Raw genomic sequence first — 16,832 nt, forward strand, 5'->3', positions numbered from 1 at the left:
TCCCAGATCCTTTTGAAAATTATTTCCCCCCCTCCCTCTCTCCCCCCTCCCTCTCCCTCTCTCCCATTCATAAATTCATTGGTGGCAGTGGCTGTTACGCGATCGCGCGCACATATGCGCGCGCGCTCCCTGCAGGCCCCCGCACGCTCCCGGCACCCGGCGTGCACATTGCACATTCAGGAACCGGATGCCGGGTAGCGATGGGCCGCCCACCCGCCTCCCTGAAGCTGCTCCCACCCACCAACGATCGGGCCCATCGCAACCGGTGCAGAGAGGGCCACAGAGTGGCTCTCTCTGCATCGGTTTGGGAAAAAAGGTATTGCAGTGATGCCTCAATGTTGAGGCATCACAGCAATACCTTGAAAGCGGCTGGAAGCGATCAGGATCGCTTCCAGCCGCTTTAAACCCTGATGTCGTACAGGGTACGTCGCTGGTCTTTAAAGACCAGGTTGTGTGCGACGTACCCTGTACGACATGTGTCGTTAAGGGGTTAAAGAAAACCTTGAATTTTGTTGGGGATGGGGGGAATCTACTCATTTGAAATTGTAAGTTAATGCATTTGTTGATAATGCAATTCTACAGTATTTAACACTCAAATGTATCGTTTAAAAATACAAAACAATGCAAAACTGTATCAATAGTTTAACCCCTTAGTGACCAGAGCACTTTAAATTTTCTGACTGTTTGGGACCAGGGCTATTTTTACATTTCTGCGTTGTTTGTGTTAAGCAGTAATTTTCCTTTTACTCATTTACTGTACCCACACATATACCGTTTTTCTCGCCATTGAATGGACTTTCTAAAGATAACATTTTCATCATATCTTATAAGTTACCAATTATAAGCTATTTACTGTTTACTAACAGCTTGTGCAATTATGGCACAAATGGCTGTAAATGGGATCCCCTTTGTTCAGAGATAGACATATATGGCTTTGGCGTTGCTTTTTGGTAATTAGAAGGCCGCTAAATGCTGTTGCGCACCACGTGTATTATGCCCAGCAGTGAAGGGGTTAATAAGGGAGCTTGTAGGGTTAATTTTAGCTTTAGTGTAGAGATCAGCCTCCCACCTGACACATCCCACCCAAACAGCTCTCTTCCCTCCCCCACCACACAATTGTCTCCGCCATCTTAAGTACTGGCAGAAAATCTGCCAGTACTAAAATAAGGCTTTTAAAATTTATTTTTAAATCTAAATTCTGCCTTGTGGGATCTCCCCCCCCCCCCCACTTTAGCTCCCAACCAGCTCTCTAACCCTCCCCCTATACCTATTTACCAGTACCCAGCTTGCCATATAAGTAGCTTTTTTTTTTTTTAAAAAAAAAAAAAACCAATTTTTCTGTAGTGTAACTGCCCCTCCCTCAACCTACCCCCACCACCTCCCAGATCCCTTAGATAAAATTTTCCCCACTCCGCTCCTTTAAACTTTGTCCCATAGTGTAGCGCTGCTGGTGCCCCCCTCTGCCGGATAACCTTCAACGATGGCCGCCCACCCACCAACGATCGGCACCATCGTTGCCTGATGCAGAGAGGGCCACAGAGTGGCTCTTTCTGCATCGGATGGTTAGTAAAGGGTATTGCACGATGCCTCAATATCGAGGCATCGCTGCAATACCCTGAAAGCGTCTGGAAGCGATCAGGATCGTTTCCACCGCTTTAAACCCTGGCGACGTACAGGGTACGTCCTTGGTCGTTAACGACCATTTTTTGTAGGACGTACCCTATATGTCATATGTCGTTAAGGGGTTAAAAAACCCAAGCATTTGGTTACAGATTGTGTAATTTACAATATGCACCTTTTTGCGAATGTAAAGCCTTAAAATTTGATAGCAGATTTCTTTGATATCTTCTTCGGATGCTCCAAAAAGAAGAAACCAGTGAGGACGATTTGGTAAGGATATCTAAAGGAAAAAACAAGTAAAGCCAACTAGTGAGAAAGCCACAATGAATCCAAGAAAAGGAGATATATACATACAATATACACACATATATACATATATATATATATACATACATACACACACACATATATACACACACATATATACATCTCAATTACAATGTACCAGCACTCCTAGTATAATAAATCTTGAAAGTCTAATACATAGAATAATAATAGTGTTCCCTAATCGGGATACACTTACTATGTAGTGCACGGTAAGGGTTAATTTAAGATTTTATTTTACAAAAGAAATAGAACCCTTATTAATCCAGCAGCAGACTATTTAACAGCAATATAAACTTTTACCCAGTTGTCATGAATAAACACACTTGCAAGTGTGTTTATTCATGACAACTAGGTAAAAGTTTATATTGCTGTTAAATAGTCTGCTGCTGGATTAATAAGGGTTCTGTTATTTCTTTTGTAAAATAAATATATAAATATATATATATATATATATATATATATATATATATATATATATATATATATATATATATACACACACACACATACATACATATATACAGGGAGTGCAGAATTATTAGGATAGTTGTATTTTTGAGGATTAATTTTATTATTGAACAACCATGTTCTCAATGAACCCAAAAAACTCATTAATATCAAAGCTGAATAGTTTTGGAAGTAGTTTTTAGTTTGTTTTTAGTTATAGCTATTTTAGGGGGATATCTGTGTGTGCAGGTGACTATTACTGTGCATAATTAGTAGGCAACTTAACAAAAAACAAATATATACCCATTTCAATTATTTATTTTTACCAGTGAAACCAATATAACATCTCAACATTCACAAATATACATTTCTGACATTCAAAAACAAAACCAAATCAGTGACCAATATAGCCACCTTTCTTTGCAAGGACACTCAAAAGCCTGCCATCCATGGATTCTGTCAGTGTTTTGATCTGTTCACCATCAACATTGCGTGCAACAGCAAACACAGCCTCCCAGACACTGTTCAGAGAGGTGTACTGTTTTCCCTCCTTGTAAATCTCACATTTGATGATGGACCACAGGTTCTCAATGGGGTTCAGATCAGGTGAACAAGGAGGCCATGTCATTAGATTTTCTTCTTTTATACCCTTTCTTGCCAGCCACGCTGTGGAGTACTTGGACACGTGTGATGGAGCATTGTCCTGCATGAAAATCATGTTTTTCTTGAAGGATGCAGACTTCTTCCTGTACCACTGCTTGAAGAAGGTGTCTTCCAGAAACTGGCAGTAGGACTGGGAGTTGAGCTTGACTCCATCCTCAACCCGAAAAGGCCCCAACAAGCTCATCTTTGATGATACCAGCCCAAACCAGTACTCCACCTCCACCTTGCTGGCGTCTGAGTCGGACTGGAGCTCTCTGCCCTTTACCAATCCAGCCACGGGCCCATCCATCTGGCCCATCAACTCACTCTCATTTCATCAGTCCATAAAACCTTAGAAAAATCAGTCTTGAGATATTTCTTGGCCCAGTCTTGACGTTTCAGCTTGTGTGTCTTGTTCAGTGGTGGTCGTCTTTCAGCCTTTCTTACCTTGGCCATGTCTCTGAGTATTGCACACCTTGTGCTTTTGGGCACTCCAGTGATGTTGCAGCTCTGAAATATGGCCAAACTGGTGGCAAGTGGCATCTTGGCAGATGCACGCTTGACTTTTCTCAGTTCATGGGCAGTTATTTTGCACCTTGGTTTTTCCACACGCTTCTTGCGACCCTGTTGACTATTTTGAATTAAACGCTTGATTGTTCGATGATCACGCTTCAGAAGCTTTGCAATTTTAAGAGTGCTGCATCCCTCTGCAAGATATCCCACTATTTTTGACTTTTCTGAGCCTGTCAAGTCCTTCTTTTGACCCATTTTGCCAAAGGAAAGGAAGTTGCCTAATAATTATGCACACCTGATATAGGGTGCTGATGTCATTAGACCACACCCCTTCTCATTACAGAGATGCACATTACCTAATATGCTTAATTGGTAGTAGGCTTTTGAGCCTATATAGCTTGGAGTAAGACAACATGCATAAAGAGGATGATGTGTTCAAAATACTCATTTGCCTAATAATTCTGCACTCCCTGTATATACACACACACATATATATATACACATACGATATATATATATATATATATATATATATACATACACACACACACACACACACATATATATATACACATACATATACACAAACACACACGAGATATATATTTCCGGATTTACCAAAGAAAATACATTTATTGTATTAACGTTTTCAGGGTTGCCCCTGTCCTCAGATACAGTACATACTGTATACCAAAAATGTTAATACAATAAATGTATGTTTTTTGGTAAATCCGAACGAGTGCTTTTTCCCACTTTGCAACATATATACTACTTTGAGGAGCACCACGCTGGGCTTACTTGCATTTCAGATAAGAATATATATATATATATATATACACATATATACACACACATACATATACACATACACATATATTACACACACACATATCCCCACACACACGTTGATTGGAGTATAACAAACGTATTGCATTGAGCAATGATACTTTTTTATTGGACTAACTACACATTTATAAGATGACAAGCTTTCAGAAGAATGTCTTCCTTTTTCAAGTCTGAAGCAATACTGACCAAACCTGCATTCAGACCTACCACCTTCTGTCTTTTTAGCCTGTGTTTTAAGATATAATCTGTAAAATCCAACAAATTGGTCAGTATTGCTTCAGACTTGAAAAAGGAAGACATTCTTCCGATAGCTTGTCATCCTATAAATGTATAGTTAGTCCAATAAAAAAGTATCATTGCTCAAAGCAATACTCTTGTTATTTTGATATACACAGACACACGCATATATACACACACTCTGCTTTACAAAAAAATTGGAATTGCTCTAAACATTTGAGTGTCTGCCCGTTTTTTCTTCAATATATGCATCAACCTGTGGACGAGGTTGGGATTATGACACTCAGCATTAAAAAGCTCTGTTGTACTGCTGCCCTGATCTGATAAGTAAAGCTTTTGGATTTGCTCTAACCATTTGAGTGTCAGCCAGTTTTTTCTTCAATATATATATATACATATATATTCTCACACACATATACACACACACTGGACGTGAGATATACTGACCTCTAATATTCTGGCAGCTAGGTAGATACAGGCACATGCAATTGTTTCTGGATTGAACCTCACAAAGACATCTGTGCGCAGACTGTCATTCATGTAATTCCTAAAATTCAAACAATATGGTTGCATGGAACTACAATCTAACGTTACGTGATCTGTTCGGATCATGCTAGAAAATAAATGGATTATGGCCCAGCTTTAAAATTGGTGGTGAATAAACTGTCTGTTAGGATGGAGAGCCTATGTTTAACTTTTATATTTCTGTACTTTAACTTCCTTAAAGTATATTAGAATCTTCCAATGGGAATTTAAGCTTTCATTTGATGAGTGACCACCATAATATCCAGAAGAGAGCTTCTTCTACCAAGAACATACATTTTAGTAGCTAATTTGAAACTCTTCATGACTGCTGAATAATCAGACACGTTTATAAAAACTGTATGATTCTCTATGAACATTCACCTTGTACTTACAAATCTTCTTTCTTGGAAAGCAATTTGTATGATTCACATTTCCTTTAAAAATTATACTACTTACAATATTAGATGAAAAATATTTAGCAATAATTATGTGACCAAACATTTAACACTAAATTGTTTAATTAAATACAAATTTGTTAAACTTACTACTTTTACATTATAAAACATCACTATTAAAAAATGAAATCATTGTAAGAACATTTTGATATCTAACTTTTTGTAGTAAATATATACATCTAAAAGTACAAAAAGCAGCACATTTTTAAGAAATACTGTGTATAACATTCTGTACAGTAAATTTAACACTACCTTTAACTACCTTTAAATTCACAATAGACAATGAATAAATGAAAGGACAAGGAGCATTGACCCAGGCACTCCACAGTACGTATACCACCTGACCAGAGGCAGCCTTCTTTCTGGAAACCTGCTTGGGATTGACTGAAGACGGCAGCTATCCCTGCACCAAAGCGCTTGGACAGCAGAGGAGAAGTCTTAGTCACTTACCCTCAGAGGCTAGCCTTTGATTAAAAGAGTACAGAAAACAAAAGTTAAAAAAGGTTCTCCATCCAACAATTAAAAAGTACCAGACAGTTTAGTTAGAACAAAATTACCAGTTATTCATATCCTCACTTGTTTACAGCAAGAAAACAAAACAAAGGAGCCAGGGAGACAAGCCCACATATTCAATTTATAAAATAATAAAAAAGCACTGCTCCCTGGCTCCTGTGGCTTTTCAGTAACAGTTTCATAGATTTGCAACAACGAGGCAACATGTTTATCACAATATAAATGGTGGTCTTGTGTGAAATACATTTATTGGTTGGTTGGTTTATATAATGGTCAGAGAAAACTACTACATCTATATAAAAGGTTGTTTTCAAAGTCAACAGCTTGACCACATTCTGTAGGGAACATATACAAATGAAGTTTGAATACTTTAACTTGCTCTGCCACAAGACTTTGCAACTGTAGCAAATTTTAAAGGGTAGGGTAACACTTCAAATCTTTCCCATATTAAGGCAGTTGTAGTCAAAAACTGTGCTCTTCAGTCCAAAAAAGGGAAAGCTAAAGCGATTCTCATGCAGCATTTCCCCATCAGTGATTGGAACTCAGATCTACAGTGAACAAACATTAGGAAAAAACTACAATTGTTTCCTGTTGTGTTAAAGGAACTGTCAGTTTGTTCATCAATAACTTACACTACTTGTTTCAAGAAGTTATTTTTACAAGCACCATTTAAATAAATACTAGGACAACTTACCATGATGTCTGGACCAGATGTTTGTTACGTTCACATTCTAGCACCTGGAGGTACATTACGATAATCTAAAATTGAGTCAACAAGTTAATACCATCAAATACCTGTTAAAGGGACACAAGTCAAAATTAAACTCACGATTCAGAGCATGCAATTTTAATCAACTTTCCAATTTACTTCCATTAACAAAAATGTGCAGTATTTATATTTACACTGAATCACCAGATCCCACTGAGCATGTGCAAGAATTCACAGAATATACATATATGCATTTGTGATTGGCTGATGGCTGTCACATGATACAGGGAAAGATACATAACCAACATGTCAAAACTAAATCTACCACTTATTTGAAGTCCAGACTAAGTGCTATTGCATTTGTGGACTACGCAAATATACTATATTTACTGGTCCTTTAAAGGGACATGATACCCAAACCTTGAAGCACCTGAAAGTCATGAGGCAGAGCTGTAAAAAGCTTACTAGAAAATATCACCTGGACATCTATGTAAAAATATATATTGTACCTCAAAATTTCCTCAGTAGACACCTCCCACTTTAAGCAGCCAATCAGGATGCTAGTCCTAAGACTTGCAAGGGAGTGTGGATCTGGCATATGTTATTTCCCTCAGGTTAAGGAAGTTTACTATGAAATATAAGATTTTAGTAAAATCTCATGATATCACAAAGCAAAGCATGACCTCAGCACTGCTGATCGGCTGCCCTTTCCCCCCAACCTGCAGCTGGACAGTAGGTGAAGGATAACTTCACAGAGCACTTACTCTTGTGAGATTAATACAATTTGCAGCAAAATATCTTTATATATAGGATGTTCAGGTGATATTTTCTTCTCGGGTTTTATCACTTATGCTGCATCACTTTCAAGTGATTTATCATATGGGTGTTGTCCCTTAAAACACAAAGCAACAATTCAGTTATTAAAATCCTGCCCTTTTTCACAAGCATTAGTTTTAATTAAAACTACATAATATTCATAGTTGGCAACATTTTGGATAATGCCCAAATTTTAAAAATTTTTTTGGCTAAATTGTTTCTTTAAGAAATTACACAAGAATAATGGGATCCAAATGGAAAATTTAGGTTTTTTTGTCCCATCTAATTAAGATATTTATAAAAATGTGGTCCTAATCTAAAATGCTAGAGAACCCAGATGTGTATCAAAGAAAATTTGCTATGGTAAAAAAACAAACTCACCTTATGAGGATGTTTCACATGCACACAAAAGCCCAATTCTTTCAATACCCTTCTTTCAGCTTTTATGACCTGGTTTTTTAAATTAACATAATCATGATCCAATATCAAAGGTGCAGGCTTCCTGAAAAAAAAAATAAAAAAAAAAATTAGAAGAGTAATAAACAAAAAAAAAAAAAAAAAAAAAAAAAAAAAAAACACACCACACAATCGGTTGCCCAAAACTCATGGTAATCAAGGAGTTAAAGGGCCTTTATAGTCAAAAAGTGACATGCTTTAATCCGTTAGTGTATGTAATTTTAAAACTATCAACGCTGCTGATCCAATAAGCACCCCTAGTTGCGCGAGTCATGTGAGTAGCGCTGCAGATTAGTACAGAGCTGTGTTTAAAGTGATTGTAAATTTTAATGAAATCCTGCCAGTATCCTAAAACAATCATAAAACCAGGGGCACTTAATTCATTAAAAGTTTGAAAGACGCTTCATTGTTGTAAATAGTTACAATTGAGTGATGGTAAACTAACAGCCATTCTTCTGCCCCATCTCCTACTTTCTTTAGCAGATAGGTGACGAATCTAGCTTCCTCCAATCGTTGCATGTCCCACGAACTGGATGCCAGGTGGAGCATGCAAAGATTTCCAATACTCTATGGTAAATATTTTTTTTTAAAAAGAAGAGTTTCGAAATTTTAATGAATTAAAGTGCACACGTTTAAGATTATTCTTAGATACTGGGCCTTAATACGTTAAAATTTACAATCACTTTAACACACAGGGTCGAAAGTTATTACACGCTGATGGATCAGAGCACTTATTTTACTATAATGGCCCTTTAATTCCCGAGTACGTCAGTGATGATATCATGAAACAGCAGGGGAGGGGGTATTCTGGCAAAAAAAAAAAAAAAACCACACTTTTAACCTACCTTTTCTCTCTTAACTGTCGAAGATGATGAAACACATTGATCACATCTCTTATTCGCCTTGGTGCCTCTTCAATCTTGGATGCCAGATGGACACAGGCCATTGAAACATGCTGAAATGAACAAATCCATTTTGGAATTTGTAGTCAATCCTGCACTTCTCATAAGTGTGCAGCTTGGTGACTGAAAATACAAACACTAATGATATATACCAATTATCAAATGCTAAATGTTAAAATAAAAAGTCCCAAAACACATCAGATAAAAGCTGAAAATGTGTAACTATCTTCTTTATGGGTCATTTAATGCGTACAGGCCATATTAAATAGGCTTACATGTCTCAAAAGCACACAGTATTTAATAATTTTTTTATTATATGTACTGCTGGTTTTAAAGACGAGACAAAAACCTGAACGTTTTGTTCAGCTCCCTTTAGGTCTAGCCTACAGATGCAAAGCATGACATCCATGATTTATTCACAAAAGATGGACAAGTCTTACCTCCATAGAATGCTTTACAAATGACTTTGCGTAGAAGAATCGCTGAAATAAAACCTGTCCTGTTGCCATAGCCACCTGTAGAAAAAGTATGCACACAAAATATAACAGAATTAAAACAAATGTTATCTATACATTAATATCTAAAAACACACAAGTCAGTAAAACATACGGAACCTGACTGTGAAAAGAGAGAAATGGTAGTTAAAGGGATATTGTGAGGTAAACTTTATTTTCCTTTAACGTGTTCCCAATACAACATTTTAGCTGCTAGAGTAGTGTTTACAATTATCTAGTTTTTTGAGGAACCAGTGCCCAGTTTTAAATAATCCTATTAAAAACAGGGGCCCTTTCATTCATTAAACTTTACTGGTTTTGTTAAACTACGTACCTTTTCTTCGTGAAAGCCGCTCCAGCGCTTCCCCCACCCATGACGATCCCTGGCCTTCCGCCAACCACGGCATTGCTTTAGGCAATGATTCCCCCGGGGGGAAGCCGTGATTGGAGGACACCGGAATAGTCATTGCTGACTTATGGAGGCGGCTTACGACGTGCTGGAGAAGCGATAGAGCGGCTTTCAAGAAGAAAAGGTAAGTATTTTAACAAAACCAGTGAAATGTAAAGTTTGACGAATGAAAGTGCCCCGGTTTTTAATAGGATTTTTAAAAACCAGGCACTCATTCTGCAAACTTTACATTCACTTTAGTTATTTAAAATTGCTGCTGTTGCTTGAAAACTACCTATACTGAAAATATGCAGATGTTTGTATGCTCTGTATAAAAGGTCCATAAACAGGATATAACATTGTTACAACCTCCAAGTGGGGGTGTAAATATAGTTTTGTTTCTGAAATAGGTAATTTGCCAATTGAACTTCCAGCCTTTAAGGGCCATTATAGGCAAACAAATGACATCCATTTTTGGGGTTTCATGTACCTTTAAATACACTTCTTTCAACCAGCCACCCAATGTATTTAAAATTACATTTTCAGGTTCTTTTTTTTTTTTATAGTTTTATTGGAATTACAGTTCCAATAGCAATTATACCAAATACAAGAAGGAACAGCATTCAATACTTGATGTGTGACAAATCAAGATGGAAAAGAATTTAGTTTAAAACATCCATTTATTATGACAAAAATGTAAAATCCATAAAGGGCACAGCACACAGACATCACAGCTGTTTTAAACTGAATTCTTTTCTATCCTGATTTGTCACACATCAACCGTTGGACGCTATTCCTTCTTGTATTTGTGGGGGGGCTGGGAGAGCCCTTTGCTAGACGAAGCCGGTGGGAGAGACAAACTGAAGCTGTGGATTAGCCTACAAAACAGTGTTTGTACCTAGCCCCACTACAAACTGAATTGTACACTATCTCTACAACGTATTATCTTCAAATGATAAGTGGCTTAGAAATGTACTGTGATGTGAAGGTAACACTGACTTGAATTGCTATGGGACATGACAGTTTAGCTTTCTGAAACTTCCTATGTAGTGGACCACCAATGTGTCTAAGTTTGGCAGTTACTGAACACTAGTGTGCCTGAAAAAGCAACAAAGTATTTCAAGACTTTTATAGGCAACCACTGATATTTTGTTTCTGCAATAGCAATTATACACAGGAATGCTAGAAAGTGATAATGGTGGTTGAACTGTTTTAAAATACTAAACATATTCACAAATTTTAACTTTAAAAGTTTACATGCAGTGTTCTCACCAAGACCTTGTGAGCAGGTGCACCACCCGGCCAAAATTTTAGCTAAAATTAAAAATGTTCAATTTTTTTTTACACAAACATTAAATACGATTGTTGAATTTGTCAATTAAATTGTGCTTAGGATAGCAGAAAATGATTTAATATTAGAAAAAAAATGGATTACACTGCCCCCAACCCGGCTACTTCATAATGTATTCCTCTACTTCTTTATATCAATTATTGCTCCTACAAACTGTATTGTACCCTACTGTACTTGTTATTTGTGTATGTAATGCATCCCTGTAATGTTTTATTATCACTTGTATTGTGCTGCGTAATCTGCTGGAGCTTTATAAATACCTGATAACCTACATTTTTCTGTGGAGAACAGAACACTGCATAAACAGAAAACAAAAGCATAAGAACATTTTGCCAGCCGGATTGTATAATAAAGTAGCCAGGTGGGGGCAATGTAATACTTTCTAATATAACATTTTCTGCTATCTAAAGCATAAAATAATTGCATAATTCAATATGAATTTATTTAATGATAATTTATGTAATACTTTTTTTGGGGGTGGGGGGTGTAATATCAACTAATTCTGTCTTCACATCGGCTAAAATTTTACCCAGGTGCTCAGTAATATCAGTCAGGTGGTGCACCCATTAAAAAGATCCTGGAGTTTGTGTCAAATGTATGCTTGTAAACATGAAAAAAGGGCCATAAATTATTCTAACAACAAAGTATCAGAATAGTTAATGGTTACACATGTATTTTCAATAATGAAAACAAAAAACTTCATGGCTTACAGTTTTATATAATTATGTTGATAAATTATTTCCGGCACAAGGCACAATATAAGGTTTCACCACACTTCACAATGCAACCAGAAACTTTAAATATGATGCTCATTCCGTTTGTAAGATTGGAAAACATGTAAATAAAAATTACGCTGTGTGCAAATTGTTGCATTGATAAAAAAAAAACATGACTAATGTTCCTGCTGAACAGGTTATGTCAAGTTCTCAGAAAGAGTCAGCAACAAAAGAACAGCAGGTTGAGGTCACATTACACTAGTATCCGCCCACTGATGTCATTCTGTTAGCTCTCTTATGCATTTGCTTTGACTACACAGCAACAGTATAAAAAATATTTTTTGGCATAGTTTTAAAAAAAATACACACAAACAGGCTGTACCACATTTGCTTTCTCATTAGAACTCAGTGTGCTAAGAAAAATAACTTTTTTCTGCATGACGGCTATTGACAAGGTTATCTGATAAATATCAACTACACAAGATGGGTCATGGCTTTTTGTTTTTTAATAAATCGGTGCCAAAAGGTAGCTGGCAAAAATGAAAGGGCCATAAAAATTAAAAACCTACAATTTTAAAACTCAAGTTTTCTTATATTTCCAAATCTATTTGCTCTTTAGGTATCTATCCTTTGTTAAAGTGCATACCTAGATAGGCATGGGCGAACCCACGTCTTGAGTACTAACAACTGCAACAACACTAACAGTATTACACCCAGCATGGTTTGCACAAAGTGCCATATTGTTAAAAAGCATTGTTGTAAAAAACTCTTACCATATAGTCTTCCAGATGTGCCTGCTCCTGAGCCTACCTTAGGCTCTTAAAGGATACAAATATTACAAAAGAAATTTAAAGAAATAGTATAGTCAAAATTAAACTTACAAGATCCAGAGTGTGTAATTTGAAGACACTTAAAAGGGATATGAAACTCAATTTTTTCATGATTCAGATAGAGCATGCCATTTTAGGCAACTTTCCAATTTACTCCTATTAATTTTTATTCGTTCTCTTGGAATCTGTATTTGAAAAGCAGTAAGCTTAGGAGTCAGCCGGCCTATTTTTTTAATCAGCATCTGGGTAACGCCTGCTGATTGGTGGCTAAATGTAGTCACCAATCAGCAAGTGCTATCCAAGGTGCTGAACCGAATATGGGCCGGCCCCTTAAAGTGAATGTAAATTTAACACTTACTGACGACCACAATGCATTTCTTAATACCTTAATGTAGTTTCTATTTTTTTTTTTTTAAATATTATATCCTTTGTTATTAAAATATATATATGCATACAGAAGAGAGAAGCGCTCTAACAGGAACGAACAACAGCTCATCAGCTAGTTCTCTGGCGATTTACCACCTGGAGCAGCCTCTTTTAGACCAGTGTGCCTTTCACATTGGAAAACTATCCTGAAGCATATCAGTCTGATCCCGCCAGTTAAGGTCAGTCCAGCCCCGAAATACCAAGCAATTCTCCTTTGAACAAGGAACATGACAACCCCAGACGATTGTTTCAGCCTATTGGGCCTCATCGGTGAGGTGCAGCCACATTCCTCTAAGCAAGCACTGGCCAAGGAGACCATATCTGGTTACCCCTAACACCCATAGGGAGAATTCCGCAGGGTCATAATTAATTTGCATACAGAAGAGAGAAGCGCTCTAACAGGAACGAACAACAGCTCATCAGCTAGTTCTCTGGCGATTTACCACCTGGAGCAGCCTCTTTTAGACCAGTGTGCCTTTCACATTGGAAAACTATCCTGAGCTGCTGTTCGTTCCTGTTAGAGCGCTTCTCTCTTCTGTATGCAAATTAATTATGACCCTGGGGAAGTCTCCCTATGGGTGTTAGGGGCAACCAGATATGGTCTCCTTGGCCAGTGCTTGCTTAGAGGAATGTGGCTGCACCTCACCGATGAGGCCCAATAGGCCGAAACGATCGTCTGGGGTTGTCATGTTCCTTGTTCAAAGGAGAATTGCCTGGTATTTCGGGGCTGGACTGACCTTAACTGGCGGGATCAGACTGATATGCTTCAGGATAGTTTTCCAATGTGAAAGGCACACTGGTCTAAAAGAGGCTGCTCCAGGTGGTAAATCGCCAGAGAACTAGCTGATGAGCTGTTCGTTTCTGTTAGAGCGCTTCTCTCTTCTGTATGCATATATATATATATATATATATATATATATATATATATATAATTAAAATTTCTACCTTTTCACTGCTGACTCCTCCCCAAACCAACTTCCTTGTTCTCCTGGTAAAGCGCGTTCACGAATGTATTTTAAACTGCGCAGGCGTCAAACTCTGCAATATTGTAAATAACAAATAGTATTCAATGAATGAATTACTACATTCATTGAGTACTATTATATTGTCGAGAGCAGCAGAACCTCTGCTATAGTGTTTAGTTTATAATGTTTCCATCTCCGCTATAAAGCTTCACAATGGAAGAAGTTTGTGTTTGCTAAATGATCTGTCCCATCTGTGGTGCATGTGCATATGCTGCCAAAGCACCACAGAATTTAGAACTGAGAATAGGCTTTAATCGAATTAAGTCATTACAAGTCCGGAGCAACCAAACATTATAATCCCTTACATGCATTTTTTTTCCTCTAGCCTTGTCAGGATTCCTGAGTTTTAGCATATAGCGCGCCGGTCTAGGATAAGTATCTACATTATTCGAACAACGGTGCGGTCGTAGACTGCATCTCAGAGCACTATGCAGCAGCTGATAGTCGTTTGAGAGGACAACTGAGCATATGATAGAAAATTTGTCAGTTTATTTACAAGGTGTGTGCCCACTGACCAATTGAATTGCAGAGATTGTTGAGAACGTTAAATTGCGTGTCCCGTGAACGCGCATTGCATCTGAAGGTGGATACAATTTTCTAACGCATGCGTTGAAGAGGCCCATGACGTATCTGAAAAGGGGTTGAACGCCCCAGGGGGGAAAAGCGGATTAGCAAGAGTAGCTGTCAATCATTGCAATAATAAGGGACAATATGGCGGGCGGAGGAAGTGCAGCACAAAAACGGAGTTAAGAAGGTAACATTTACTATTTAATAATAAAATTGGGAACATCGATTAATTAAAGTCCCCCTTATTTGAATTGCTTCACAATATTGTGTTAAGCACTAGAGGTGACTTTACATTCACTTTAACCTTTACATTACATTTTAAAAACAACAATATAGAGAGAAAGAAAAATTGATAATCTGAGTAAATGATAAAGTTTTAAAATGCATGCTCTATCTGAATTGTGAAAGAAAGAAAAAAATTGGGTTTGGTTTTAAATTCACTTTTTTTTTTTAAATTTGCTTCATTTTCTTGGTATCCGTGTTAAACAAGAATACGCACATATCCTACACTAATGGGAGCTAGTTGCTGATTGCACACATTTGCCTCTTGTGATTGGCTAACTAGAAGTATTCAGATAGCTGCCAGTAGTGCAATGTAGTTCCTTCAGCAAAGGATAACAAAATAATGAAGCAAATCGGAAAGTTCATTGTATGTTCTAGCCAAATCATGAAAGAAAAATGTGGGGTTTCCTGTTCCTTTAATAGAACTATAGAGGTCTTAACTGTGCGAAAAAAATAAAAATAATGTAATCTTATTTAATTTTAACACTTGCCCCACTTTTTAGAAAAATGTGTAGTGCTACTCAATACTTAAAACGTATGCGACTGGAATAATAATTATACAAGTATATGAGCAGGCGTAACACAAAATAAATAGCTGTATAAAATGTGATATGACAGTGTTTACAGTCAAATAAAACAGCCACTATATGTGTATTTGTTGTCGCCATTTCTAGCAGACCAGAAGGATAAAGGCCTAATTGGCGCCTCAAACTCTACAGTAGGCTTTATGCGTCTAACTAGGCCCAAACACCGGCAACCACACCAATATGCTATATAATTCGGCTCGGATTTTTTCTTCTAACTTCCCCTACTCATCCACCCTCGCCTAGGAGACCCGTCAAGCTCTTACCTGCGGAAGTCGCAGCAAAATGCCAGCTGATTGTATGAGCTCGCACCCCACAAAGCGCAGGTCCGTCTCGGTTTCTAAATCTAGCCCATCTATAACAGAAGGTGTGATAGCGCATTTTTCTTCGGGCATCAAGCAGTTATCTAGCGTAATCATCACCCCCGAATATAACTTGTCGCCGATAAGGACACCATCGTTTTTGACAGCGGTAGAAACGGCCGCCATCTTCTCTACTTCCTCGGATCGAGCTTACAGGAAAGCGCTGCCTCGTAAGCCTATACAAATTCCCATGAACCGCCTACGGCGAACTGACGTCAAGTATACGCTACTGATTGGTTAGAGAGTTTTACTATCTATTACGTGCGTCCTCACAGATTTGCAAATACTGGTTGATTATTGGGTCGATCAATTGTCCATCATGTTTTGACCGATACTATTTTGGTGGCGTCCCGTGCGTAGCTTAACGACTTTTCCAATAGGTCTACCCCCACTTCCGCCTTCAATGACTCATAACTTCTTGTGTAATGTCTCATTTTTTTTTGCTTGTTGTCTCACTCTCAAGTAATAGGGTGCGTCTTATGAAGAAGTAGCCACCTTATTTTTTGGGTGCATCTGTAATCTAAGGGTCGACAAATCTGTTTAGAATTTGGGAGCCAGTAAGAATATTTAGGAGCCAGACATTTAATATTTGTATATAGATATACTCGTGTTAAAATGTGTAAGAAAATAAATATACCTCTTAGGAGTCATTTCTCTCTATCCCTGTATCCCTATCCGGTAAAATCTGAGTTTTGCGTTCTAAATTATTTTCTCAGCTATATCCCATTGTTTTCTTACAAAAATTGGCGTGGGGGTTCAAATGAGGGCTACCAACAATGCTGCAGTGTTTGTGTCGCCA

At 37.6% G+C, this 16,832-nt stretch overlaps 1 protein-coding gene across 2 annotated transcripts in view; it reads right to left on the reverse strand.

Annotated features, from left to right (window-relative positions):
- Nucleotides 1-16,231, reverse strand: part of CCNL2 (cyclin L2) — a 25,753-nt gene extending 9,522 nt beyond the window's left edge. Inside the window, exons 1-7 of one of the 2 annotated variants that reach the window (XM_053690527.1) lie at nt 15,938-16,231; nt 9,449-9,523; nt 8,952-9,061; nt 8,032-8,152; nt 6,820-6,884; nt 5,080-5,179; nt 1,796-1,900 (exon numbers count right to left, since the gene is read on the reverse strand). In XM_053690527.1, the coding sequence (XP_053546502.1) occupies nt 1,796-1,900; nt 5,080-5,179; nt 6,820-6,884; nt 8,032-8,152; nt 8,952-9,061; nt 9,449-9,523; nt 15,938-16,159 (798 nt within the window). In that variant the 5' untranslated portion in view covers nt 16,160-16,231. The remainder of the gene's footprint in view (nt 1-1,795; nt 1,901-5,079; nt 5,180-6,819; nt 6,885-8,031; nt 8,153-8,951; nt 9,062-9,448; nt 9,524-15,937) is intronic. The other variant, XM_053690528.1, reaches the window with a different exon arrangement.
- Nucleotides 16,232-16,832: the final 601 nt, after the last annotated feature.

The sequence above is a fragment of the Bombina bombina genome, chromosome 8 (genome assembly GCF_027579735.1).
Source record: "Bombina bombina isolate aBomBom1 chromosome 8, aBomBom1.pri, whole genome shotgun sequence".
Lineage (NCBI taxonomy): Eukaryota > Metazoa > Chordata > Amphibia > Anura > Bombinatoridae > Bombina > Bombina bombina.